This window comes from Lynx rufus, unplaced genomic scaffold (genome assembly GCF_022079265.1).
Source record: "Lynx rufus isolate CCGP_SWC_20201006 ecotype Redwood Valley unplaced genomic scaffold, mLynRuf1.p SCAF_11, whole genome shotgun sequence".
NCBI classification, from domain to species: Eukaryota; Metazoa; Chordata; class Mammalia; order Carnivora; family Felidae; genus Lynx; species Lynx rufus.
The window spans coordinates 38,857,402-38,885,360 of NW_025814825.1; the positions used below are offsets into that span (position 1 = coordinate 38,857,402).

A 27,959-nucleotide genomic window follows, 5' to 3' on the forward strand; every position below is an offset into this window, starting at 1 on the left:
TTAATATAATACAGCTTCTCCCACATTTCTACAAAAGTAAGGTGTTATTTGGCCATTCTAAGACACCTAGGAATAATGTATATATGGCTGAGATATTTAACACTATTTAGAACCAATAAATATGGCCAATGCCCCAGACAAGAATTTCACTGAATGAACATAATCATTCTCTCTTTAAAGTAGGCCCAAATAGGCCCCTGCAAAAAGAAAATAACAAAGCAAATCTAGCCTTCCCTTAAGAAACTCACAATTTAGAAGCAAGCTATTACAAAATAGTTGTTATTAAAAGAGAGAAGCTTTTAAACCTTGAAATGGCACATTCAAACTGTTCTCAATTTTAAAAACAATAAACAACAATCATCAGCTGTGAAAGGGAGATCTGGACTATACTATTTTTCTACCCTGGTTCCCACAGTGCTAACATCCAGCTGGGACCCCAGGACCTTTTCCTTGCTTTACTCCCAAACTCACTCCTTCTTCCCAGGAGACTTTTACTCACTTTCTGAATTTTCCTAATCTGGTCAGAGAGTGTGTCTAACAGGCGAGTTTTCAGGAAGTCCATCACCTTGACCACCCGGCCATCAATGTAGCAACTGGAATAAAAATAAAATAAGAATCAGGTAAAATCTTGAACAGGAGACTACAAATACACTTCTCTAACCAGAGGTCTCTGTTGCCTGAGGAAACAGCCCAGAGTTCACTTGGGCTTTCACATCCTGAAAAGTTTTTACCCTGGGTGTTTTTCAAACAAGTAATCTCCTTTTTATTTTCTTCATTTCTACCTCCATTTGTGGAGTCATTTTTTTCCAACCTCTGTCACATGAACCTGCATTGCTTGCTCTGTAGGAGTGGACAGGAATCCATAATACAAATTAAGTAATGGAGGAAAAGCTTACTCTTTTTTCCCCCAGGAAGAGTAATTTAACATCCATCCCATACCACCCCTGTCCCCACCTTAAAGTAGTAAAGGTATGTGACAGGTTTAGAAAGAATATTCAAACATTTTTTATAGGTTTCCACACCTTTAAATAAGAAAACAAATACTGACCACAAAAATCTGATACAGTGTAGTGAGTGGGTCTGAAAGGTTTCATCTCCAGTTCACTTTGTAGTCAACCCTCTCCTACCAACCAGCTCCAGAATAAATGAATGGATGAATGAATGAAGAAATAAATCAGACAGATGACTTAGTCTTCCAGCCCTCTCCTAAAATAGTAGTAACAAGTTCGGCATTCACTGTGGGTTTTATCAGGTTGTGTTAGTTGTGCTGATAGTATGTTGTGAACATTTGACCAAAACAGATTGATCCAGCTTTGTGAGGCCCCTCTTTGTGAATCCTTACTCTGAAGACTAAGCTAAGACTGGGCCAGGTTTAGGTGACCTTTATTATCTTAAACTTCCCCCACCCCCATTTTTACAAAATTCCAAATTATATCAACTGAATTAAAATAAATGCTTATGACTCCTGGGTGCCTTTTCCATCCCACTCAGGTCTCCCCAGCTGATGGCTAATGATAGATCATCTCATTTTTAATCAGATATCAACCTATCAGTATATATTATAGAAGTATGTGAAAATTATTTTTAATTTTAAATTCCCATATCAATGCATGATGTATTAGAATGTTTTAAAAAATTTGTTTAATTGTAAAGCAGGTGCTTTAGTTGAAGTGAGGGTGAGATGTGAGTTCCACCTACTCAGCCTTCCCCTTGGCCTTCTTTACCACCTCAGACATTCCCACGAAATCCAACATTTAAACCATTGGTATGTTGGAAAAGGTATGAGTTTTGGACCCAGAAATATCTGAGTTCAAATTCCAAATCAGCTATTTACCTGTGTGAACTTGGGCAAGATATTGGCCTCTACATGCCTCAGTTTTCTTATTCTTAAAAGAGGTAACATATCAGGGCACCTGGGTGGCTCCTGGGTGGTTAGGCATCTGACTTGGGCTCAGGTCATGATCTCATGGTTTGTGGGGTTGAGCCCTGCATCGGGCTTTGTGCTGACAGCTCAGAGCCTGGAACCTGCTTGCTTCAGATTCTGTTCTCCCTCTCTCTCTGCCCCTACCCTGCCTATGCTCTGTCTCTCTCTCTCACTCTCCAAAATAAATAAACATTAAAAAAAAAGAGGTAACATATTTACTTCTCAGTATTAATCAATGATTAAGCAGTTAAACCTAAAGTGTATGGCATATAGTAGGCATTCAACAACTCTTAGTTCTTTTTTAATTTCATTTTCAGCTGCAAAGATGGGGTCATAAACAACAGGGGACTGATGGTTAAATTATGTATGAATACAGAATCCTAAAAGTAAAATTACTATGTCAAAGTACATGATTTTGAAAATTTGGTGGTTACTTTCATTAGTGAATAAAACAAAACAATGACATGACCTTTCACTTCATTCTTGGTATAGATACTAGACTCAGATCCAATAAATATTTATTGTGTACAACACACAGTGCTGGGTATGGCCATGTTCATTACCTATAACCCCAACCTCTTCCTATCAGTACTTAACTATTAGCATTACTGATTTTTTTTTAAAGTGTGATTAGATAGCTTGCCACATGGAAACTAGGTATATTAAAACATAGTAATATTTTTAAAATACTTATTTATTTATTTTGAGAGGTAGCATAAGCAGGGGAGGGGCAGAGAGAAGGAGAGAATCCCAAGCATGCTCTGCGCTGTCAGCACAGATCCCTACACAGGGTTCCATCTCCTGACCTGTGAGATTGTGACCTGAGCAGAAATCAAGATTCAGATGCTTAACTGACTAAGCTACCAAGGTGCCCAAAACATAGTAATATTAAAATTAAAAATAATTCATGCAATATTAATCTAATACACACTGAAGGACATGAATACTTGTTACTATATTATATGATTACTAGGCACATGATACACATGCACTGTAATTAGTGTTCTTTTATGTTTTAATCAAATATATTATTGTCCCCTCTTTTCTCTCTGTTAATCTTCAGTAACTATTTTAAACATCATAATTTATAAGTTTTGCTGGCAACACATATAGTTTAATGCTTATTGAAATAAAAATATCAGATGCACTTTTTCAATGTGTCGGATTCCCATGAATGCCCTCCTTACCCAACCTAGTCATTAGTTGAGGGGCCTCCCATTCCTCCACTCCTTCTTTTTGTCTCTTTTCTCAAGTACTCAGAACTTGGAACCTAGAAAACTCTGGCTCAGTTTCAGCTTTGTCACCTACCACCTATATTAGGTTTCCCTTTCTTTGAAGTTGGTTAAAAAGAATCCCAAACCCACAGTTTTCAGGGTATACTGTACCAATTAAATCAGGAAAAATGCTGGGCATAGATCCTGGCACATAAAAGGTATTCAAGAACCAAATGTACCCTCCAGGTTACTGGAGGCAGCAACCTAGACTGGAAAGGCATGAGATGAGGTGAGCAGGGGAATATCTGTCTGAAGGAGAGCATGATTTGGAATGAGGGAAGTACGGAACAGCAAAAACAGACTCTGGATTTCTGGTAGGTGGGAGGCAAACGAAGGGATGGTAAGAGCGGTGTTTCCATTGCAAAAATTTCGAGTTTGAGGAGACCTTAATGGCCATGTGGCTTAAAGCATGTAAACTTCCTACAGTATCCCTGAGAAGTGATTATCTAGGACAGAGAACCCACTCTCATATACTACTACTACTTTTCCACTGTACTACAGCTTGAATCCATGAAAGGCTCTTCTAATATAAGTTTAAAATTTGCTCCCTCTTACTGTCCACTCAATGGCTGCTTTCTTGGACCAAGAAATAGTCCAATTTCTCCTTCATGTGACATGTGGGGAAGCAATTCCAATAAAAACTTTGGCTTAAGCTTTTTAGAGCCATTTTGGCCCCACTTTTAACCTAACAAGCTGGATTCAATCATTCTCATTTGGTCTCAGGCTATTTCTGTGGACTATGAATTAGACTGGAGAGGGGAGAGCTCCAGGCAGGAAAGCAGTGTGACAAGGTTATCTTATCTCAGTACTGCAGGCAAGAATCTGGGTCACGGAAAGAAGTAAAAGTGAGAGGCTGTGAAGGAAAAACTAATAAAATAAGGCTTCTATAGAGTGTAAGAGAAAGAGGAAGGGAATCAGTGATGACCAGGAGCTTGTGAGAGAGAATATTTTGGAGAACACTGATGCCAAAAACATGTAGGTTTTAGGTTTGTCAAGGGGATGGATGATGTTGTTTGAGATATCAAGGATTCAGAGAACATCAAAGAGGAAATACACAATAGGCCAGTGGAGATAGGAGGAGGAGGTAGAGATAAAAGTTGAGATAGGTAAAGACCTGGGTCTTCTAAGTATGAGTAATGGAGGAAGTCATGGCTGCAGATGAATTCTCCAAGAAGATAAGAGAAGTTAACAGAGAGGTCAGAGACCCTCTAAAATGCTTATGGCCCTGGGCACTGCCTCTGTCTACATTTGGCTCAGCTAAGAGTCCTTTCTTTTCCCACTTTGACCACCACATTGTCTTTTTAATATCTTCAGTCTGAGTCAAATTTACATTTGGATGTCAAAGGAATCCCCATATAATACTGGAGTTCCAGCAACATTCATGTACTGCCTTAAATACACATATATATTGTACTATTTCCATGGTACTTTGAACTATGGTCTCCATAATTTAGTGTCACTTTTAAGAGAGGGGCCAATTTAACCATTGATGTGAGTCTGACAAAACATAAGCCTTTTTCTTGGGTATGCTTGGATAATTAGCTTGCTACATTTACCCTTCATAAATGCAATGCTTCTAAGAAAACATTCAGTGTCAATAATCTGTGGTTATTTGAAAAATTCCTGCCTGTTAACAGAGCTTCTGTTCTCTGATAGTGATTGCCTATGGTAAGAGCCTGCTATATCACATGAAGGAGGTAGCATAGCCTGACATAACCATTTGGTAAGACTAAATCATTAAAAATGATGAAGATGGTGATTTCTAACCAAGACTGGATAAAAGGAAATGGGACTGGATTCCACCTGACTGACTGTCCAGTGACCTGAGGGCAACTCTCTCTGTTTTCCTTTGTCTTTCTCATTGGGAAGATAAAGATGATTCTTAGCTATTAAGCAGTCTCTCCAAAGAGTTAATTAATTTAGTAATGGTTACAAAAGTGTCAGAAGACCAAATAAATCAGAGAAGAAAGCAAGGATTGAGAGAAAGCAAATTCATTAATTAGAGGTGCTTTGGCATCTCCCACATAAACCCTGGCAGAACAGTTGGTTCTACAAACACTTAGATGGACACTTTTAGGTAAATCATATTCTTCCTCCAAGCGCTCTTGAAATTTCAGCATCTCTTAGGATCAAACCACAAGTGGCTGAGTTGTTCAGCTAAAAGCTGAAGCCAAGAGAGTCTGCGTAGAAATAACATTTCTGGGAACTATTACAAATGCAATGAGGTTGAAACCTTTGTGTGTGGACAAATAGCCTGTCTGGCTCAATACCAGCAACTATTATTCCTCCCTCTGCTGGCCTCTAGATTGGCAGGTCATATCAAGCACACATCTGGGGAGGTGGGAAACATGGCAGAGTATACAAAGTAACTAAAACCTCTTACCAATTCCTTCACCAACTCTCATGCCCCCCTTAATGTTTATGTCTAGTTTACTACCTTTCATCTTATTTAAAACTTTGCCCTTTATTTATTATAAAAGAAATAAGTGTTCATTATACGCAAATTAGAAGATGCACATAAAATTAAAATATGAAAATGAAAAATCGCAATTAAGCCCAACACCTAGAGAAACCCATTAACATTTTGCTGTATAGCCTTTCAGAGATTTTCATAGTAAATGCACATAAAATTTCCCATAATTAGTTATTTAAAAAACTTATTCCAGATCCTATTCTGCTAGTGTATAAATTTAAAACTGTCCCAGCCATGCCCATCCCACAAGGATACTGACAGAAACATTAGTGACTCCAGGTCAAATCATCTTATTCTTACTTTAATTTTAATTCCATTTTGGCCATCTGGGATCCTCTGCCAGGGGCAGGTCTCATCTCCTTTCTACCTCTGCCTGCCAGGTTTTTACCCCGATCCCCCTTCTCCCCCTTCTCCAGGACCCTAGATTTAGTCTTTAGGATTGTACTGCAATTAGCTACTTATGCCCATTAGCCTCTTAAAACATTTAATGAGGAGAATTTGTTGGCTCCAGGGGCAGCTGGTTTTGTTTACCTGGCTCTTTACTTTAAAAGGAAAAACCTTTGCCCCTTATTATCTGACCCCTTCTTTTATTTCAGGTAATTGCATTAGTGCTGGCTTCCCAATGCTCAGGAATTTCCGGACCTATTTTGCTGCCTGCTGCTTTCAGGGAGGAGGGGCAGTCTGCTCTGAATTCTAACACCCAGCCTGCTGAGTGGGCAGGTAATTCCATAAAACTGGGGCCTTCCCCACTGAAGGGGGAGAAACTTGGATAATCATTAGAACAACGCTGTTGACCTATAAAACCTATTCTGACACCTTGAAGCCAAACACTGGAGAGGCTGACTTGAGTCACTCTAAGGCTTTATAAATTGTATTTGCCCCTCCTCCAAAGGCCCTCATCCTGGGCTCCTGCTGAGCACATTGTTCTTCACACTTGCCTTTAGGTTTTCTTTCTGAGGCTACCTTATCCTTGATCTTCTTTGCAATTGGGTCAACCTTCTTATCTTGTGTTCTGAACAACTTTGGGCAGGTAAAGCCTGGATGAAATGAAAACTGTTACGAATAAAAAAAAAGATCCTACAGAATATAGATATTTCTTTAACTTTCTTTTTTTAATTAATTTTTTTCAAACTTTAATAGTTTATTAAGTTTATTAAGACACACAGATAAGTAAATAAAACTTGTTATACAAATGTCCCACTCATGAAACAACCAAACCCTTAGCGAACATTATGCAGAGTATAAATCCGCATTCTAATAATTTTCTGTAAAGTTTATATGTTTTTGTATTACTCTCCATGTGTCCATTTGTAATTTGCTTTCTTTTTTTATTTTTATTTTATTTTTTTAAATTTTATTTTTTTAATTTACATCCAAATTAGTTAGCATATAGTGCAACAATGATTTCAGGAGTAGATTCCTTAATGCCTCTTGCCCATTTAGCCCATCTCACCTCCCACAACCCCTCAGTTTCTTTAGCTTTCTTAAACTAGTTCATATAAATCCATTCAGGAGTCACCAAGCTGACGAAAAGTTTCAGGAATTATAAAGTTTTGTAATCTGGAAAAATGTTATCATTGAAAAATGGTACAAGTAAAGGTCAAGGTTGCAGAAAATCCCACAGACACATAATGGGTACTCAAAAACTATATTTAATAAAAGCATGAGTGCCTGAATAAGCTAATCCACAATGAGCCAAAAGTGTGGCCCTGAGGCACAATTACTGCCAAGGGCCCCATTTATTTGACCTTTTCTTTCTCCTAATTCCTTGCACACTTTGGGTCCTGAGTCTTGAGCCCAGGTCATTCTCCCCAGTGGACCAGGTGTATGTAGAGAGACACAATGTCTTGGCAGAGGCTCAAACAGCTGACCTTTGATACTAGCGATGTTGAGGTGAGCTGTGTGGGAGGCAAGGAAGGAGAAGGAAAGCTATCTGCAGCTCCAGCCATCAGAGTGGGCTCTGAAGAGAGCACCTCTGGGACTTTTCAGAACAGTAGCAGATGATGGTACCAAAGGTGTGGGCAGGAGCAGATCCATGTGTTTGAGTTCTGAAACTTAAACAATTTGTGGGACCATCTTTAAGAAAAAGAAATCAGAAGTACAAAATTAGGTACAAAAGTAAATATTCATTTAGAGTGACAAAATACATCACAACAACCCCCCAGAAACTTAGAGAATCAAACTCTTTTTTTTCTGAGAGCTCTTTCAGCAATTTATCAGAAATGCTTACATAGTACTACTTCCTGATAGCAAACTGCTCTACCCCTTTCCACCTAGAACATTCTACAACTTTCAGCATCTCCTGCACTCTGGGGAGCCAAGACAAGTGAGGGGCTCAAAGCTTCAGTCATTAGCTTCATGGCCAATTAACTGTGGGGCATCAATAGTAAGAATGTCAAGTTCTAAGTTACTAGAACCTAACCATCTATATGCAATACTTTTGAAACTCAGTGTTTATTTATTGGGAACTGCCTATATGGTTACCTCATTCTTTCCCTGGCATCTTTTCATATAATTGTCAATATCTGTAGCAGAATAGCACAACTAACTTAACTATAATTAAGTTAGTGCCTTACTAACTAGGAGAACATAGAAGAAAGAGGAAGGAAGGAGCCTTATATGTATTAAGTTACTTCTTATTTACTAGATATTTTACATAATGGGTCTCATTTAACGTCATGAACACTCCTTGTTTTGCAGGTTACAAACTGTGGCTCACAGAGATAAAGTAGGAAACCCGAGATCTTGTATGTACTAAGCAAAAGATAGCAAGCACTCCTCCTTCTCTGTTCTGCCCATGTGGAGCTAGAGAGTACTGTGTTTACTTCATCTGTCCTGTAATCCAGTACAATTGCTTTCCAACTGCCTTTAGTCTTGCCTACTTTAACAATACCGATCAATTGAACAAAACTGAGCTAAACTCAAATTTCTCTAGAAAACAAAACATTACAACAAAATAAAAACAAAACCAAAACAACAAAAGCAAACACCTGGGGAGATAAGTAAAGGAATGGAGGTGGTATAGATTTACTCTGCAAAAATGTTTTTCAAAGTCTTTTAATAACTGTTATATGAAGAAAAGTGGTTCCATGGTCAAACAGGTTTAAGAAATGTTGGGTTAGGGGCGCCTGGGTGGCTCAGTCCTTTAAGCATCCAACATCAGCTCAAATTATGATCTCACAGCTTTGTGAGGTCTGTGCTGACAGCTCAGAGCCTGGAGCCTGCTTCAGATTCTGTGTCTCCCTCTCTGCCCCTCTCCTGCTCTCTCTCTCTCCCTCTCTCTCTCTCTCTCAAAAATAAATAAACATTTTAAAAAATTAAAAAAACAAAACAAAGAAAGCCTGGGGTTAAAATCAAGAACTACTTCCTATTCCAGCCATAATGGAATAACTGGTGTAAGAATTACCATTCTGTCACAGACAACTCAAAATCCAAGACAAAATATATAAAACAACCGTTTGAAGGACTTAGAGAGCAACCACTCAGGCTGTGATCTTTGACAGAGGGGTAGGCACATGAAGTGAGCTCCACATTCACCAGAGCTTGTGCCCCTGGATGGGGTGGAGAAAGCTTACTGACCACCAAAATTTGGTGCTCTCCTTCTATAGTGCAGAACTGTTTGCCAAGAAGCAGCTGCTCAGCCAGAACCTATTATTTCTCTGCCACTGTCAAAGGAAAGGGGCTTAAAAGACTAATCAGCCCAAAGCAATGTGAACAGAAGTAATATATCACTTCCGGGCTGAACTTGATGGAGATGTGTATCACTTCTGAGCAGAAATTAACATGTCTTCCATATAGCCTCTTTCCCCACTGCCAGAGAAATGGAAAGTCTTCAAGGAGAAGTCATGAGATGGAAAAAGCATGGGTCCTGGAATGACCACATATAAGGCCATCTATCAGGTATATCAGGATTGGATATGACATTAATGAAAAACAAACTGTTTAGACCACTGAGATTTGGGGGTTTATTTATTAAAGCAATTAGTGTTCTATTTACTAGTGCATAGGTATTTGTTACAACAAAACTTCATTTCACCAATCTTTTTGATCAGCAGTTCATAATAAAGAGGCATCCTTTGGAAAGAAATGGTCCCTGGTATGAAAATAAAAAGTATAACCTAGAGAATCCTAGTTAATTTTAGTTTGAATCAACTGGGTGACTGTCAACAGGGGGTTGAATTCTTATGCCATGCAACTAATAGTTGATGAGGGGAGAGATCATCTTTCTTCTTCTACATCTAGGCAAGGTGAATATCTGTCCAGGATGAAAACAGTGACCAAGGCAATTACTGCTGACCAAGGAGGACATGGAATCTGCACTTTGGAAGGCAGGCCAATTACTAAAGGTCACATATCAGTAGGTGGCAGTCTTTTAACTCTACATTCAGTATTCTCTAGTAGGTTTCCGTGGAAAACCTGAGTTTTCACTCTGAGGGACAATGATAGTTTGAGGTAGATTTATTTAGGCATTCTCACTCTGAAGAAAATCACATATTCTAATTTGCATACATCACATATGCAGAAACCCAGAGGTTCACCTCTACCTTGCATGAGGCTGCTTATGTACAGATACCCAATGTTCACAAATGTGCACATGCACATACACACGCACCCACACATGTACACACACACACACACAGAAACTGCTTCTGTAACTACACCTGCCAACATCCTATATATTCTAGTTCCTGCATTTAACTTTTATTCCCAGCAAATTCAGTGTCATAGAGCTATACCTCCTTGAAGTATATTCACCATGTAGAATATTACACTTAGAGAAAATCTTACATCAATATTTCTCTTTTCATGGCAATTGCCACTTATTCATTTAAAAAGAAAGGTTGGCTCTCACCATATAAAACCTTTGAAGACACTATTTACCATGAACATATGTCTGTGTACACACATGCATATGTGTATATATGTGTTAAGAGAGACTAAGAGGTTGACATGGAGAGACATACTCATCTTTTAGATTTCAAGACTGTGGTAAACATAAAATCAGTTTCTGTGTTGCATAGAAAATGTTACTTGAGCCCCCAAGGAAACCATTTCTGGCAGGATATTTTAAATTTCAGTATTGCATTATTATGTGATTTAATTTCAGTATCACTAATATTTAAAAATAAAATTGTAATTTTCCTTTAAATACTTTATTTTCAATTGCTGTATTCTTTTGATTCATAATATTTATTTTTTTAATTTCTTTATTTCAAGTTTTTATTTAAATTCTAGTTAGGTAAGGGGTGCCTGAGTGGCTCAGTCAGTTCAGCATCTGACTTCAGTTCAGGTCATGATCTCAAGGTTCATGGGTTCAAGCCCCACATCAGGCTCTGTGCTGACAGCTTAGACTCTTCAGATTCAGATTCTGTGTCTCAGATTTTGTGTCTCCCTCTCTCTCTCCCCCTCCCCTGCTTATGCTTTCTCTCTCTAAAAAAATTAAATAAATAAATAAATAAATAAATAAATAAATAAATTCTAGTTAGTTAATATATACAGTAAAATTGGTTTCAGGAGTAGGATTTAGTGATTCATCACTTACATATAACATCCAGTGCTCATCCCAACAAGTGCCCTCCTCCTTAATGCCCATCACCCATTTAGCCCATTCCCCATCCACCTTCCCCTCCTCCAGCAATGCTCAGTTTGTTCTCTGTAGTTAAGAGTCTCTTATGGTTTACTAATTTTTAAACAAAACAATGATTCTGTAATAAAAATACATACTCATTTTAAAACTTTAACATGATAACAAAAAGTACAAAGAAGTTTAATAATCATACCATACCCCAATGCACCACTTTTATCAACATTCAGAGAAAATCACCGCGGACAGCTTTGTATGTGTGTGTATATATATATTACGTATATATATATACATAATATATATTCATATATATTCATATATATTCATAATAAAACACTGATATCAACAATTTTAGAGCAATGTTATCATGTTATATATTCTGTTTTCTTAACAAAATAGATTAAATTTAATGGTATTTGAGTGTAGTAGAAGAGAAAGAAGTTAAAGTATAATAAGTAATAATGAATATTGGATACTAGTCCCTTGAAATGTTTTTATGAAAAATTTAAAAAGAGAAGGGTACTACTCCTATGTCTCTCCAACACTGACAACCACATCAGCCAGTGTTACAATTATTGACAACTACATCAGTCAGTGTTACAATTTTTGCTTCAACCATCAAACATAATTTAGGAAACTCAAGAGGAGAAATAAAGTCTACTGCATGTATTCAACTTTTACCTTTCTGTTTTTCAATTTTCCTACTTGATGCTCTAAGTTTCCATATATTTTTTTTAACGTTTATTTATTTTTGAGACAGAGAGAGACAGAGCACGAATGGGGGAGGGTCAGAGAGAGGGAGACACAGAGTCTGAAACAGGCGCCAGGCTCTGAGCTGTCAGCACAGAGCCCGACGCGGGGCTCGAACTCATGGACCGCAAGATCATGACCTGAGCCGAAGTCGGCCACTTAACCGACTGAGCCACCCAGGCGCCCCTAAGTTTCCATATTTTATTAGTTATTTTCTTTTTAGAAAATTTACTTTAGCCATTCTTTTAGGTAGGTCGTCTGTCAACAAACACTCTTATTTTTTCCTTCATCTGAAAATGTCTTGATTTCCCTTTTATTCCTGAAGGATCTTTTTGCTGGATAGAGATTGCTAGATAGACAAGTTTGTTTTTTTTTTTTAATTTTTTTTTTCAACGTTTATTTATTTTTGGGACAGAGAGAGACAGAGCATGAACGGGGGAGGGGCAGAGAGAGAGGGAGACACAGAATCGGAAACAGGCTCCAGGCTCTGAGCCATCAGCCCAGAGCCTGACGCGGGGCTCGAACTCACGGACCGCGAGATCGTGACCTGGCTGAAGTCGGACGCTTAACCGACTGCGCCACCCAGGCGCCCCTAGATAGACAAGTTTTGACACAAATGTTAGATCTTTTGTTTTGGTCCTACAGATCCTTGAGACTCTGCTCATTATTTTATCTTATTTTTTTCTAGTCTCTGTTCTATTGTTCAGATTGGGTAATTTCTATTATTCTTTCTTCAAGTTCACTGGTTTTTAAAAATCTATGTCTTTATTTCTGCTGTTGAACACATCCACTGAGTTTTTATTTCATTTTATGTATTTTCACATCCATTTGGTTATTCTTCATACCTTTTATTTCTTTGTTGAGACTTCCTACTTCTTTTCTGAGTCTATTTTTTTCATTTGCTTCAAGAGTTTTTGTAATTGTTCATTGAAATAGTCTTATGATGGCTGATTTTTATTATTAAATTTTTTTAAGGGTTTTTTTGAGAGAGAGAGACAGAGCATGAGTGGGGGAGGGACAGAGAGAGAGGGAGACACAGAATCTGAGGTAGATTCCAGGCTCTGAGCTGTTAGCACAGAGCCTGACACAGGGCTGGAACCCATAAACCCTGAGATCATGACCTTAGCTGAAGTCATACACTTAACTGACTGAGCCACCCAGGCACCACTATGACGGCCGATTTAAAATCCTTAGATAATTTGAACATTTCTGTTATCTCAATGTTTGCATCTATTAATTATTTTTTCTCATTCAAGTTGATATTTTTCTGGTTTTTGGTAGAGAAGTGATTTAAAAAAATTTTTTTAATGTTTATTTATTTTTGAGAGAGAGAGAGAGAGAGAGCACAAGCAGAGGAGGGACAGAGAGAGAGGGAGACACAGAATCTAAAGCAGGCTCCAGGCTCTGAGCTAACTTGTATACATCATATATGCAGGACTTTTAAACCTCAAGATCAGGATCTGAGTTGAAGTCAGATGCTCAACTGGGTGAGACACCCAGGTTCCCTGACAAGTGATTTTTTACATGATATCTGGACATTTTGGGAACTGTGTTATAAGACTGCATCTTATTTAACTCTTCTGTTTTGGTTGGCCTCCTCAGACACCACTCTGGCAGGGTAAGAAGCGAACACTGCCTCATCACTGTCATGTATGGTTGGAAGTCCAGGTTCCCCACCTGACCCTCACTGACACTCAGGAGATAGGGGAACTCATTACTGGTGCTTGGGTGTAGAAGTTCCAACTCCCCACTAGACATCTGATATACTACTGATATACTACCCTAAGTTCAAGGGGTAGGAGTGCCTCATTACTGCTCTTCACATGGCCTCCACTGACACAAATGGTGGAGTAACCTCACTACTGCTGGATAGTGGTGAAAGTCCTGAGTCTCCAGTAGGTATCTTCTGACAGAATCCCAGAGGGGAGGGGAAGAGATGTGTCATTCCTGACAAGTGGAGGTAGGAGTCCAGGTTCCCCATTTTGTTTCCACTAACACTGAGTGGGATGGTAGAGAGGGTCTTCATTATAAACTAGCAGAAGTGAAAATCCCAGCACTCCTCATTAGGCCTTCACTGATGGCACCCCAGTGGGGTTTTTGAGATGCTTATTCATAGTCTGGTCAGGGTGAAAGTCTCAGCATTTTGTTTGACCTTTGCTGGCAGGGGTTGGGGTAGGGACAGTACCATGGTTTTTCTGTGGGGTTTGACTAGAGTACAGTGGTTATTGTCTAAAATTTTTCTATTTTGCTAGGCTGTTCCTTTCCTGGACCTCTGGATAGGGAGAGCTGGCCTTTGTTGGAGCATGTTTTGTTTGTATCTGTTGGTGCTTCTCGGTTGCCAGCTCCTATAGAACCACGTCTGGGATCTATGCAGGAAAAAAAAACACCACACACACAAAAAAACCCCAAACCAAGGAGTTCACCACTGTGCTGTTCCCTGATTCCTAGGCTACCTTATTCTTTCCATCTTTCAGAATTTTTCATGTCTACAAACAATAGCTAGAGCTTTAGTTTTACCTAAATAGAGGAATAAGCAAAAGTATGTATACTCCATCTTTTCTGGAAGCTAAAATTTCTATAATTTATTTTTAACTATAATACCAGAAATTTTAATTTTTAATCTTAATCCTTAAATATAAAAATAGTTAAATTTATTTTATATTTACAACCAATCCCTTTTACCACCATTTACCCATCATGATTCCATTTTTGTTTGGCTACTTCATCTTCAAGTAGAAGATTTTCAACAAAGTCTTATGCATAACTAACTTTTTCCTAAGTTTCTATATGCTTGAAAACTTCATTCTGCTGCCTCTATAATGAAAGGTAAGTTTGGTGTATATAATTGGCTGTTATGAGTCTTCCATAATAAATAAGACACCTTAAATATCAAATTTTCAATTGGTTATAACTAGAAGATAGCTAGTTCTGATTGTTTAGGAGAAATACTTAGACATTACTCTCCTAGAAACAATAATACACCCTCTTCCATTTTAGCTGAATGTCCCCTTCCAATCAAAATTCATGATAAGGATGCTGATGACAGTATAAAACTAACAGTTACTGAATGCTTAGTATGTGTCATGCATCATATATATTTATAATACACAATATTATGAGATTATTTGTTCAATAAACACTTGTGGAACTCATGCTATATGCTAGCTATATTCTGGAGTCTAGGTAGAATCTATTCATGTTCATGTTTTACATATGGAAAAATGAGTCTCAGAGAAGTTGAATATCTTGTTAGTAAATGGCACAGGCCAATATTTGAAGTTAGATATGTATCATGTTTAATCACAACATATACTTACTTTCTAGCTGAATAAATATGATAAATCACATCAGTACCATGAAATAAAATTCAAATCCTTGGGCTAGTACTCAGAATGTATAATTACATGATTTGTACCTGACATATGATTTGATTAGATTTATTTAGCAAGTAGGAATTTTAATGTCATAATTTCAAGGTAAAATGTCACATACCTCTCAACAAAGAAATGATTCCTTACCATCCTTCCCTTCAAAAACCTTCAAAAAATTGAAATTTTTATCATACCCTAAAATGTCCTGTTTTTTTTTTTTCCTTCAAATATCTTACAAATTCACTGTCATCATTAAACCATAAAACAGGCTGAGAATCAGGGAAAGCATTAGCAGGTTGTCTTCTCTGTGATTAAAGGAGCTTTTGTTTGAACATGAAGAAAAAACAAACTGACTACAAAGATTTTTAGGTAGAAGAACAGCCCCCCTTTAAAGAATTCTCTTTATTTTAAAGACTTAACCAAAATTTAATCAAGACAGAAATAAAAAGCAAAGAAATTCTGTTTCTTTTTTTCTTTGAGAGGGAAGATGATAGCTTGATTTCTAAATTAAGAGCAAAATACTAAAACTTCACTTAATATTCTGGTTACATGCTGGGCAATTAGAGTAGAAGGAACTATGTAAAGACGAGAAGAATAGGAAAATGGGACGGGGGGCATCTCCCTTTCAGGGATCTTTTGGTTTCCCCAAAACTCAAATTGCCATCCTGGCCTCTGTACTTTATCTCTGCACAGCCCACCAAACCTCACCATTCAACAACTAGCCCCCAAAACACTTTTCCAGACATCTCTGTCTTAAAGTAATCATTGCTATAGTTGGGATTAAGATTTACTATATGAGTATTTTCTATTCCTTGAATATTTTTTTTGTTTTTTATTTTATTTTATTTTTGGTCCCCTCTTTTCCTGGTTTTAATTTAACATTGTATATCATTACATTTTATCTCCTCTCTTAGCATGCAATATACTTCTTTCCAAAAATTTAAGTAGTTGCTCTAGAGTTTCCAATATATGTTTTAATCTAAATGTACCTTAAAAATAAAAACATAACATTTTACATGTACTGTAAGTAACTTAAAACATTATTCTCAATTTTTCCCTCCTGCCTCTTTTGGTACTGCTGTCATTCATTTCACTTACCCATATACTAAAATTATCTAATACATTGTTACTATTATTACTTTAAACAGATATCTTTTAGATCAATTAAAAATAAGAAAAATACAAGATTTATTTTACCTTCATTTATGCCTTCCTTGACAATTTTCCTTTATGTAGATTTGAATTCTTGACTTATACTATATTTCTTCTCCCTAAAACACTTCTTTCATTCTTTCTTGTAGGGCAAATCTGCTGGTGATTAATTCCCTCAGTTTTTGTTTGTCTGAGAAAGCCTTTATTTCCCCTTCACATTTCAAAGATGATTTTGCTGGATATAGAACTCTATGTGGGTGAGTTTTTTTCTTTTGACTTTTATTATTTCACACAAATCTCTTCATGCTTGCATGGTTTCCTACTGAGACTTTGTATCTTTGTTCATATTGCTTCATATCACTGTACTTCATATCCTTGTCCTCTATAGGTAAATTGTAGTTTTCCCCTGGCTTCCTTTGAGGTTTTCTCTTTTTCTTTGGCTTCCTGCAGTTTGAATATGATATTCCTAGGTGTAGGTTTCTTGGTATTTATTGGATTTGATATTCTCTGAGCTTCCTGGATATATGGTTTTGTCTTTTGTTAATTTTGGAAATTTTTCACCTATTATTACTTCAATATTTCAATTACCTCAAGCCGTTATTATTTCATTATTCTTCTGTTATCTCTTTCTTTTTCTCCTTCTTCAGGTATTACAATTATGTGTATGTCACACTGTCCCACAGTTCTTACATGTTCTGTTTTTTTTTTTTTTCCATTCTTCATTTCAGTTTGGGAAATTTCTATTGGCCTTTCCTTAAACTCACTTATTCTTTAGCCATGTCCAGTCTACTGATGAACACCTTAAAGACATTCTTCATTTCTGTTACAGTGCTTTTGATTTCCAATATTTACTTTTGATTCTTTGGTATAGTTTCCATCTCTCTGCTTATATTATCCATCAATTTTGCATGTTGCATACTTTTTGTATTAGAACACTTAACATATGAATCATAGTTATTTTAAAATTCCTGTCTAATAATTCCAGCTCATATCTGGGTCTAGTTATGATGCTTGTTTTATTTGTTAAGACTATGTTTTTTCCTTGCCCTTTGGTATGCTTTGTAATTTTCTGATAAAGGTCAACATGCTGAAATGGGTAATAGGAACTGAGATAAACAGATCTTTAGTGTGAGGATTTGCACTGTAAGTTGGACTATGTTTCATATTTGCTATAGCTGTAGGTATCAGAGGCTTTGAATTCCTCTAATGTCCTTGTTTATTGTCCTCTCTTGACTTCAGGCTTCCCTAATTACTTCTCAGAGAGTCTGTATCTTTCAGCCTTTTCAGCTATAATTCACTGTTATACTGGAACCCTATTTGTGAGGTGGTTGACTACAGAGGAAAGAAAGTATTCTCTAACTTTATAAGTAAATCTTAGTCTTTTAGTGGGTCTATATCTCTGGGCTATAAACTTCACAATTTTTTCCAGTGGAATAGCTTTTTACCACTAGGGGAGACAGAAAGGCTGAAAGGGGCTACAGTGAAAGGGATTCCTCCCCCAGTTGGGATAAGGTTCTGTTTATGTTTTTCCCCTTGGAGAGCTGGCTTTTGTTATAGAGAGAATGTTCTGGTCCTATTTCATAATGATTACTCTTATCCTCCCCCTACCAGAACTACTAGGAAATTCTGGATTCCACAAAAGGTATGTGTGTGTGTTGGGGGGGGGGGTGTAGAGGGGGGGAGGTGCTGAGACTATAGCCTCCACTCTCAAGCTAGTCTACACTAAGTCTCTAACAATTCATCAAAATTACCACTAAAGTGTTCCTACAGGTTTGTGGCTTCAGCATTTTCTGTTCCAGGTAAGCAAATTTTGGTGATTCCCTGGATTCACCTAGTTTTTCAGATTTTCAGGGTGGTGGTTTGCCCTACAATCTTAATTCTCTGATGGGTCCAAGAAAAGTCATTCATTTTCAAATTGTTCAGCCTTTTCTTGTTGAATGAATGAAAATAAAAACTTCTAAGCTCTTTCCATGCTGGGGCTAAAACCAGAAGTCCACTAAAAATATTCTTATTTTATAGGCCAGCACTCATCTTTTGGCAGTACTAGCATTAACGGTGGTGTTGAGAAATAGCCTTCCCTCTACCTTGTATTGTGAATCAGTGTATTAATGTGATCAATTAGTCATGTCTGCCATGGGAATGAAGGCACATATTTGCCATTTTGATCAAAATTATTTCTAAGTCCCTTTCCAGATTCAAGGATCAACGACTCCTCTTTGACAAAGAGTGGAATAACACTGCGGTCCCCTCAATACATATGAGAATCCTATTTCAGTTAATATTAATGAAATTGTATTTTCATACAATATTGTCCAAAAAATGTATACAGGGATATATCCAACATATGAGCAAATCAAAAGAAAGTGACTTGCCCAAAGGTCTCATGTAAGTTTTCTATTTGGGTTTGATTTTTCACACTCTCATTTATGGATGAGATTGAGAAATTACTGTTGTTTTGCATTGCCTCAGTCTCTATGCTATGGTTTTTCCTTAATGTGGGTTTTGCATTCATGCCTTTGAAAGAATAGGATAGAAAAAAGTGTCTAGTGTGTGTGTGTGTGTGTGTGTGTGTGTGTGTGTGTAAAACAGTATCCATATCACCACATGGTAGACTTTTTATAAGGACCTACCAGAAAAATTTATCTCAAGGCTTAGTAACAGGAAAATGATGTTCCTCATGAAAAATTAGTTTAGTTTTTGACTTATGACTACTATGTTTTGTTTTCTACTTTGCTTTGGCTACCTACTTAGAAGCACAGAACCAAATTTGTAGCCTATCACTAACAAGAGAATAAAACCAGCTGATACATATTTTAGAATGTTAATCTTTCCCACTGATTTATTATTCTTCTAAATTTTCTATTTACTCTTATTTCCTCAATTATTTATTTTTTCATTTTTCTATTTAGACAGAAAAGTGACCAGAAGTAAGACTGAAAGAAGCTGTGAGAAAAGAAAAGACACTCAATAATTTATAAACTATGTATTTAGTCCTCTATATATACAAAGCAAAGCAAAGCCCCTTAGTCTTATTTTCTGCTTTATTTCTTTTCTCCAAAATCCATCTTCAATTTTGTCAAATAATTCAAGAAGTCCTATTCTCCTAGCAACTTTAAAAACACTCTATTCTTTGTCAGGTCAAATGTTTTATTTGATATAATATAGTTTGAGGTTGAATCATGAATCTATTAACCTTTAGTTTGTTGTAAATGGATTTCCCCTTCTAAGAATTTTTAGACATTTTTATGTTTTCCTGGGGCTAGAGCTGGCTCTCATAAGTGGTCCCAAGAGTTGGTAGGAATTGAATTAATATAATCAGATCTTTCCAGAACATTTTTTCTCCAAAGATCACAGAATACTTCACAGGTAAGTGAACTTAAGGGATCTTTCTGAATGAGAACATGGCAGTTTTGTTTTCTCCTTTCACAATGAAGAAGGCAGTCCAGAGATTCAACTGCAGGACATTCTGTCAGGGTGTGTGTGGAGTGTTGCAGGAGGGGAGAGGGTTAGAGGTTGATAGAGAAGTGGAGGCTGATTTAGGATTATGGGGAGATTGACAGGCCTACATAGTACATGAAGGCCTATAGCTTTGCCAAGGGGCCTGCAATTTTTTTCTGTAAAAAGGTAGGTAATAAGTAATTTAGGCCTTGGGGCTATCTGGTTTTTGTTGCCACTTCTCAACTCTTATTTGGTAATGCAAAAGCAGCTATAGACAATTCATAACTTGATAGGCATAAGTGTGTTCCAATAAAACTTTACTGATGGACACAAGGATCTGAATTTCATAGAATGTTCACATCACAAAGTATTCTTCTTCTTCTTCTGATTTTTTAAAAGTATTTATAAATGCAAATAGCATTTTGTAAGGCTCACTGGCTATACAAAAACCCATGATGGGCTAGATTTGTCCTTCAGGTCATAGGCTGCTAGTCCCTGCCACCCCAAACAATTAAAATTCTCTAACAGTAGAAAACTACCAGTTATCCTCTTGGACTAAACATTATCAGCCAGGTTTCCCACAGTTGATTTACAATCACCATTAGTAGAGTTAACATACCTAGCTCTGGTACCTATCTGTAATGATTTTCATACATAAGTATATGAATCATCATCACACAAAGTATACTAAATGTAGATTCTGTGACCCTGGGCAAAGCCCCTGAATCTACATTTTAACCATCATCCCAGGTAATATGATTTGTGAGTAGATCCAAACTTTGCAAATCAGTGGAGCATGATAAATTATTAGATACTTTGCCTATATAAAACAAACAAAAGCCCACCTGGTCCCTAGCGACAAACAGCAAGTGTTCAAAGTAAGATCAAGCAGCAAAGAAGGTGCTCAAAATACACTTGGCCTTCCAACACTCATTTCCAGCAGCTGTATAAACCCCCATATTTCTTTATTTCACTCTTCCTACTCTAAATAGCTTTCTTTTCTGTGAACTCTTCTAATCTACTGTGTGCACTAATCTAGAAACAATTCAAGGCGATATCACTCACTGTAATCTAAACTGACTTCATAAAAATGTAATTTGGACTTCTAAGTAATTGCACATGACTGAGTGTATGCTAGGAATCCCTGCTCCGATCTTAAATATGTAAAGATGCTGTACAAATAAAACAAAGACTATTAGCTAAACTTGAAATGAAAGGAAAGTCCCAAATAGTAGCAGTAAATAAGGACTCAAAATCAGAATGGTAATTGAATAGAATCAAGAGAACCTGGATCAGGCATTGGCCACAAGGGCAGGAATTGGGGGCCACATCTTATACCAGAAATCTCAGAGGGTTGCTCCATACCTGAAACAGGGAATTTTGTGAAGCACTTGTTCATGTCTGCTGCTTTTTTTTAAGATCAAATTCACTCTCTTTTCTTATTGACTAGGAGGAATGTCTTATATATTCTCCATGCAAACCTTTTGTTATATTTACATGGCCAATAACTTCTCTCAGTTTGTGACTTGTCTTTCCACTCTTGTATGGCATCTTTCTTTTTTTTAATTTAATGAACATTGTTGACTGATATGAAGTCCAGTTATTCAATCTTTTTTCCCGGGTTAATGATTTTTATGTCCTACTTAAGATATCTTTGCCTACTTCAAGGTCATGAGCATATACTATTTTCTTCTGAAGTGTTATTGTTTTATCCTTCACATGTAGGCCTGTGATCTCGAATTAATATTTTTTGTTCATGGTGTGAGGTATGGATCAAGCAAAAATACTAAAAGCAGCCAAATAAAAAATAGACTTTACCTCCAAAAAAGTGATCATATTACCACATTTGACTTACCAATAAAAACTATAGAAACTAGAAGATAATAAAATGACTTTTGTTTCAATAACAATACTATTGACAATAGACATAAATTGGAAGCAGTCCAAATATTCATGAATGGATGAATTATGTAAACAAAATGTGGTATACCTGTTTTATGGAATAAGTTCTGATACATGACACAACATGGATGATCTTTGAAAACATTATGTTAAGTAATGTAAAAATGTAAGTAAAAACTTAATTTTACTTTCTAGCAGTATAACTATTATTTATTCAGGTGTGATTTTCTTTGTATGAATGAATCCTGATTGTAACTTAATAAGCTTCTTCTCTAAATGTTTTTCAATTGAGGCAAAATTGCATAACATAAAATTAGCCATTTTACAGTTTATAACTCGTTGGCATTTAGTACATTCATAATGTTGTGCAACCATCATTGCTATCTAGTTCCAAAGCATTTTCACCCCCATAGGAAACCCCATATGCATTAAACAGTCACTTCCCATTCCCCCCTCTCCCCAGCCCCTAGAAACCACTAATCTTTCTGTCCCCAGGGGTTTGCCTATTCTTGGCATTCCATGTAAATGGAGCCATACAATATGTGATCCATTGTGATTGGCTCCTTTTACTTAGCATAATGTTTTCAAAGTTCATCCATGTTGTGTCATGTATCAGGTACTTATTCCATCAAACAGGTATACCACATTTTGTTTACACAATTCATCCATTCATGCCCATTTGGACTGCTTCCACCTTATGGCTATTGTCAATAGTGTTGCTATAAACATTTCCATACAAGTATTTGTTTTTAAGAACACTTGTTTACAGTTTGAAGAATACCTGTTTTAAATTCATTGCGGTATATAACTAGGAATGGAACTGCTGAGTCATAGGGTAATTCTATGGTTAACTTTTTGAAGATGTGAGCTTCTTGAATTTGTGACATTTTCTTGGTCATTGTCTTCAAAACTTGCTTCTGTTACATTCTCTCCTCTTTTTCTGATACTCTAATTCTAGGTATAGTAAAAGTTGACTGTATCCCTCCTATTCCATGCACTCATTTTTCACCATTCTTTTTTTCCCCCTGTGCTTCATTTTGGTTATATTTCCTATTAATCTGGCCACAAGTTCATTAATCGTATGGTTTTGGTTTTTGTTTTTGCTATAACCTGTCTGCTGGTAAACACCTCTAGAGGGTTCTTAATTTCAGATATGTTTGCACTTCTAGACCGTGCATTTGATTTTTGTAAAACAGATTTCAGTTCTCTTTTAAAATTCTCTACTTTTCATCTTTCATTCACATTTTCCTGAACATACTGATCAGAGTTATTTAAAGTTCCTTGTCTGGTAACTTAAATTCCAAGCTCACCTGAGTGTGTACATACAATTTAGTTCTATTTTTTTAGCATGCCTATAATTTTCAAATGGATCTTGGATGTTACAAATGAAAAAATTTTAAGGGTATGGATGATTTTCCATTCTCCAAAGACAGTTATGTTTTCTTCTGGAAAGGATATAGAATACCAGCAGATTACCTTGATTCTGTTGAAGCTTGGTTTAAGGCTTTATTTAGTAGGTTTGGTCTACTTCACATTTGCCTTACTCTATGACACTGTCCTTACTTCTAAGGCATAGTCATTACTTCTTTTTTTTTAATTTTTTAAATGTTTATTTATTTTTGAAGGAGAGGGAGACAGAGTGTGAGCGGGGGAGGAGCAGAGAGAGAGACAGAGACAGAATTGGAAGCAGGATCCAGGCTCTGAGCTGTCAGCACAGAGCCCGATGCAGGGCTCAAACTCACAGAGCATGAGATCACGACCTGAGCCGAAGTTGGATGCTTAACCGACTGAACCACCCAGGCACCCCGGCATAGTCATTACTTCTAAGGTATAAGTCTTGTAGAGCCACAGCTAAAAATGAGGGGACTTTATTAAAGCCTCTACACATTGACAGGACTTGAGCTCCAATTGGTTTCTTTATCACCCTGTGGTTGCTGAAATCTTTGTGCAGCATGTTAGCCTCTCAGGTGTTGGTTTTTGCTTGGTTTCTAGGGGTACATGTATACTTGTACATGCAGCTGAAGAAGTGGCCCATGACTTGTGGAAATTTTGTCACATTTTTTGGCTCCTTCTCTGTGTTTTGCTCTTTTCTGGAATTTTGCCCTTTAATACCCACCCACTCCGATGGCCCCAAATTCTAACTCTGAATTCCCAGCCTAATAAGAATGCTGTTGCTGCTTAAACTCTATTTCCCTAGGCTGTAATATGGAAATATTTTTAGGAAAAATTCTAGGGGGTTCACTTCATGAATTTTCCTTCTTTTAAGGATACCAGCCCCTCAAGTCTCCCTGTGTTGGTTATAGTCCAGTGCCTTCAAAAGATTATTTTATTATTTGATCAACTTTTAGAGTTGTTTTTAGTAGGAGGGTCAGTCAAATACAAACTACTTCATCATGGCCAGATTAGAAGCTCTCAATAAACAAGTTAACAAAATACTTAAAGAAAAAATAATCCCTGTATTAAATACATTTCTGCAAAGGATAGACAAAAAAGGAAAACTACTCAAACCATTTTAGAATGCTAGAACCCTGATTCTGAAGGCAGTAAACAACAGTAAAAGAAAACAAAATTACAGGATCATTTAGCTTATGAATATGGAAACAAAAATTTTAAATAAAATATTAACACACAGAGGGGATGCCTAGGTAACTCAGTTGGTTAAGTGTCCAACTCTTGGTTTCAGCTCAGGTCATGATCTCATGGTTCATGGGTTAGAGCCCCATGTCAGGTTCTGTGCTGACAGATTGGAGCCTGCTTGGGATTCTCTCCCCCCCCCCTCTGTCCCTCCCCTGGTCACACACTCTCTCTCTTAATATAAATACATAAACATGAAAAAAAATATATAAACACAGAGAATACAGCAATGTATTAAAAAAACACTCCAGTATAGATAGGGTTCATCCTATAAATAAAAGCATAGTTCAATATCAAAAACTGTCCATACAATATACTATCTTAACATATTAAGGGAGAAAAACCACAGGATCATCTTGATAGATACAGAAAATAAATTGGACATACAGAGAAATGAGGGAGGGGCCAGGATGGTGGAGCAGTATGGAAATTCTCTGCTTCTCTCATCCCTGAAATGCAGCTAGATCAGCACCAAACCATTTTGCACACCTAGAAAATTGATCTGAGGACTAACACAACAATATGCATCACTTGAGCCATAGAACTCTGCAGGTATGCAGATCAGAGAGGTGAACTGGGGGAGAGAGAAGCCATGGAGGGTGGGGAGCTGTTTTTGCTTGCAGAGAGAAGACAGAGACAGTGGGGAGTGTACAGGAAAAGCACTCCCCCTGAAAGCAGCTGGAGAGAAAGAAAGAGTGGAAACATGTGCAAGGAACTGAACAAGAAAGGGAGAAAGGAGAAAGGAGGAAGTTTCATTACCATTAGGACTCTATAAACAGAGGAGTGCAGAGTCAGAAACTCTGCAGCTCAATACCTGGTGGTACTCTGATGGGAAGCGGAAGGGCAAATCCCCAGGAGCAGAGAGGAAGGTCTGAGTGGTCCTTGGGCCACACCAGGAGAGGTGGTTCCCCTACTGGGAGGACATGTGTTAGAGCCCATGCAGCCTACCCATAGGCAAAGGTCCCAGGGGACCCCAAATTACAGCCACTTTTGCTGGTGTTGGAACAAAGACATCAGGGGTGGTGAAGCCTGGCTCCAGATGTGTGTTGTGACTTACCATAATCCCTGAAATGCTGCTGCTACATGATCATGGGAAATTTTTCAGAGGTGGGCTACCACCCAGGTGCAGTCTTTTGGTCTCTGCAGTGGCATGGTGGCATAAGTGTTCTGGGGGGCAGGCTGGCACCTGGCCATTGCTTGCTGAGACCCTCTCCCAGAGGGTCGGAGTGGGTTCAAGCCACAGGGCCCTCAGAAATGAGGGGTTTGGAAACAGCCCCATTTGAGATAAAATTTGGGAAGGAGGTGCCCACATGGCAGACTGACGACTTGGTTGTGGACAGTGTAGAAGCAGGGAGTAGATGGAAGCTGGAGACAAAGAGGGGTGCTTGGTTGCTGGTGTCATGAGCACAGTGTTGTGATGCTAGAGACTAGGAAGCTATGTGATGCCATTTTCACCTCCCCTGCAGATGTGCCTACACTGGTAGGCATGCCACATGGTAGCTGAACCACCCCAGTAAGCTAAGCAGCTCCACCTAGTGGAGAACAGAGTCATTACACCAAGTCCTGTCCAAGGCACAAACCAAGCGCTAGAGGACGACCACAAGTCTCTCCCACTGCTTAGTGTATGGACTATAAAGTGCTTCATAGTTTGACTTCTAGGGGAAACTGGATGTAATTTTGTTCAGATTTCATTCTGTTCGATGGTTCATCTATTCATGTTTTTTCTTTTCTTATTCTTGGATACAGAAAGATTAAAAAATTTATTTTTATTTTCTGTTTGTATAAAAAAGATTTTTTTTACTTTTGTCTACTATATTTTTGTAAAGTTTTTAGTATATTTTACATACTTCATTTTATTTTATTCTATTTTATTGTATACATTTAAAAATATTCGAATGTTTTCCTTATCTTATCTTTTCCTTTCCTTTCCTTTCTTTTCTTTTCTTTTCTTCTTTTCTTTCCCTTTCTTCTCTCTTCTATCAAGCTTCTTTCAACAACCAGACCAAAACACACCTAGGATCTAGCTTCATTTGTTTTTTTGTGTGTTGTTTTTAATTTTTTTAATTTAATTTTTTTACTTTATTAATTCTTTTACTTCCCCCAAAGTGATGAAATGAAGGAATTCACCACAAAAGAAAGAACAGGAAGAAATGACAGCTAGGGACTTAATCAACACAGATATAAGCAAGATGTTTGAACCAGAATTTAGAATCACAATAATAAGAATACTAGCTGGGGTTGAAAAAAGCATGGAATCTCTTTCTGTGTAGATAAAAAAAGTAAAATCTGGTCAGGATGAAATTAAAAATGTTATAACTGAGGTGCAATCTCAAATGGTACCATGGCAGCAAGGATGGATGAAGCAGAGCAGCAAATTAGGGATACAGAGGACAAACTTACAGAGAATGATGAAACAGAAAAAAAAAAACAGACGGAAACTAAGGCAAAAGAGCATGATATAAGAATTAGAGAACTCGACTCATTGAAAGGGAACAACATTCAAATCAAAGGGGTCCCAGAATATGAAGAAAGAGAAAAAGGGGTAGAAGGTTTATGGGAGCAAATCATAGTAGAAATTTTGTAACCTGGGGAAAGACACAGGCACCAAAATCCAGGAAGCACATATAACTCCCATTAGATTCAACAAAAACCGACCATCAATGGGACATATGATAGTCAAATTCAAAAAGTACATAGACAAGGAAAAAATTATGAAAGCAGCAAGGGAAAAAAAGTACTTAACCTATAAGGGAAGACTGATCAGGTTCACAACAGATCTATCCACAGAGACTTGGCAGGCCAGAAAGGAGTGGCAGGATATATTCAACGTGCTGAATTGGAAAAATATGCAGCCAAGAATTCTTTATCCAGCAAGGCTGTCACTCAAAATAGAAGGAGAGAGAGAGTTTCTCAGACAAAGAAAAACTAAAGGAGTTTGTAACCACTAAACCAGCCTTGCAAGAAATTGTAAGGGGGACTCTATGAAGGGAGAAAAGATGAAACAAAGCAAAAAATACCAAAAACAACAAAGACTAGAAAGGACCAGAGAACACCACCAGAAACTGCAACTCTACAGGCAACACAATGATAGTAAGTTCATATCTTTCAGTACTCACTCTAAATGTCAATGGGCTAAACGCTCCAATCAAAAGACATAAGGAAACAGAATGGATAATAAAACATCTTATCTATCTATATGCTGTTTACAAGAGACCCATTTTAGACATAAAGACACCTTCAGATTGACAGTAAAGGGATAGAGAAAAATCTATCATGCTGATGGTCAACAAAAGAAAGCCAGAGTAGACATACTTATATGAGACAATTCAGATTTTAAAATAAAGACTGTAACAAGAGATAAAGGGCTTTATATCATAATTAAGGGGTCTATCCACCAAGAAGATATAACAGTTGTCAACATTTATGCCCCCAACATAAAAGAATCCAAATATATAAA

General features: G+C 37.3%; 1 protein-coding gene across 3 annotated transcripts in view; it reads right to left on the reverse strand.

Moving 5' to 3' along the window:
* Positions 1-27,959, reverse strand: part of HPSE2 (heparanase 2 (inactive)) — a 670,247-nt gene that overhangs the window by 151,361 nt on the left and 490,927 nt on the right. For all 3 annotated transcript variants that reach the window (XM_047072673.1, XM_047072672.1, XM_047072671.1), the window contains one exon: positions 500-593. In XM_047072673.1, the coding sequence (XP_046928629.1) occupies positions 500-593 (94 nt within the window). The remainder of the gene's footprint in view (positions 1-499; positions 594-27,959) is intronic.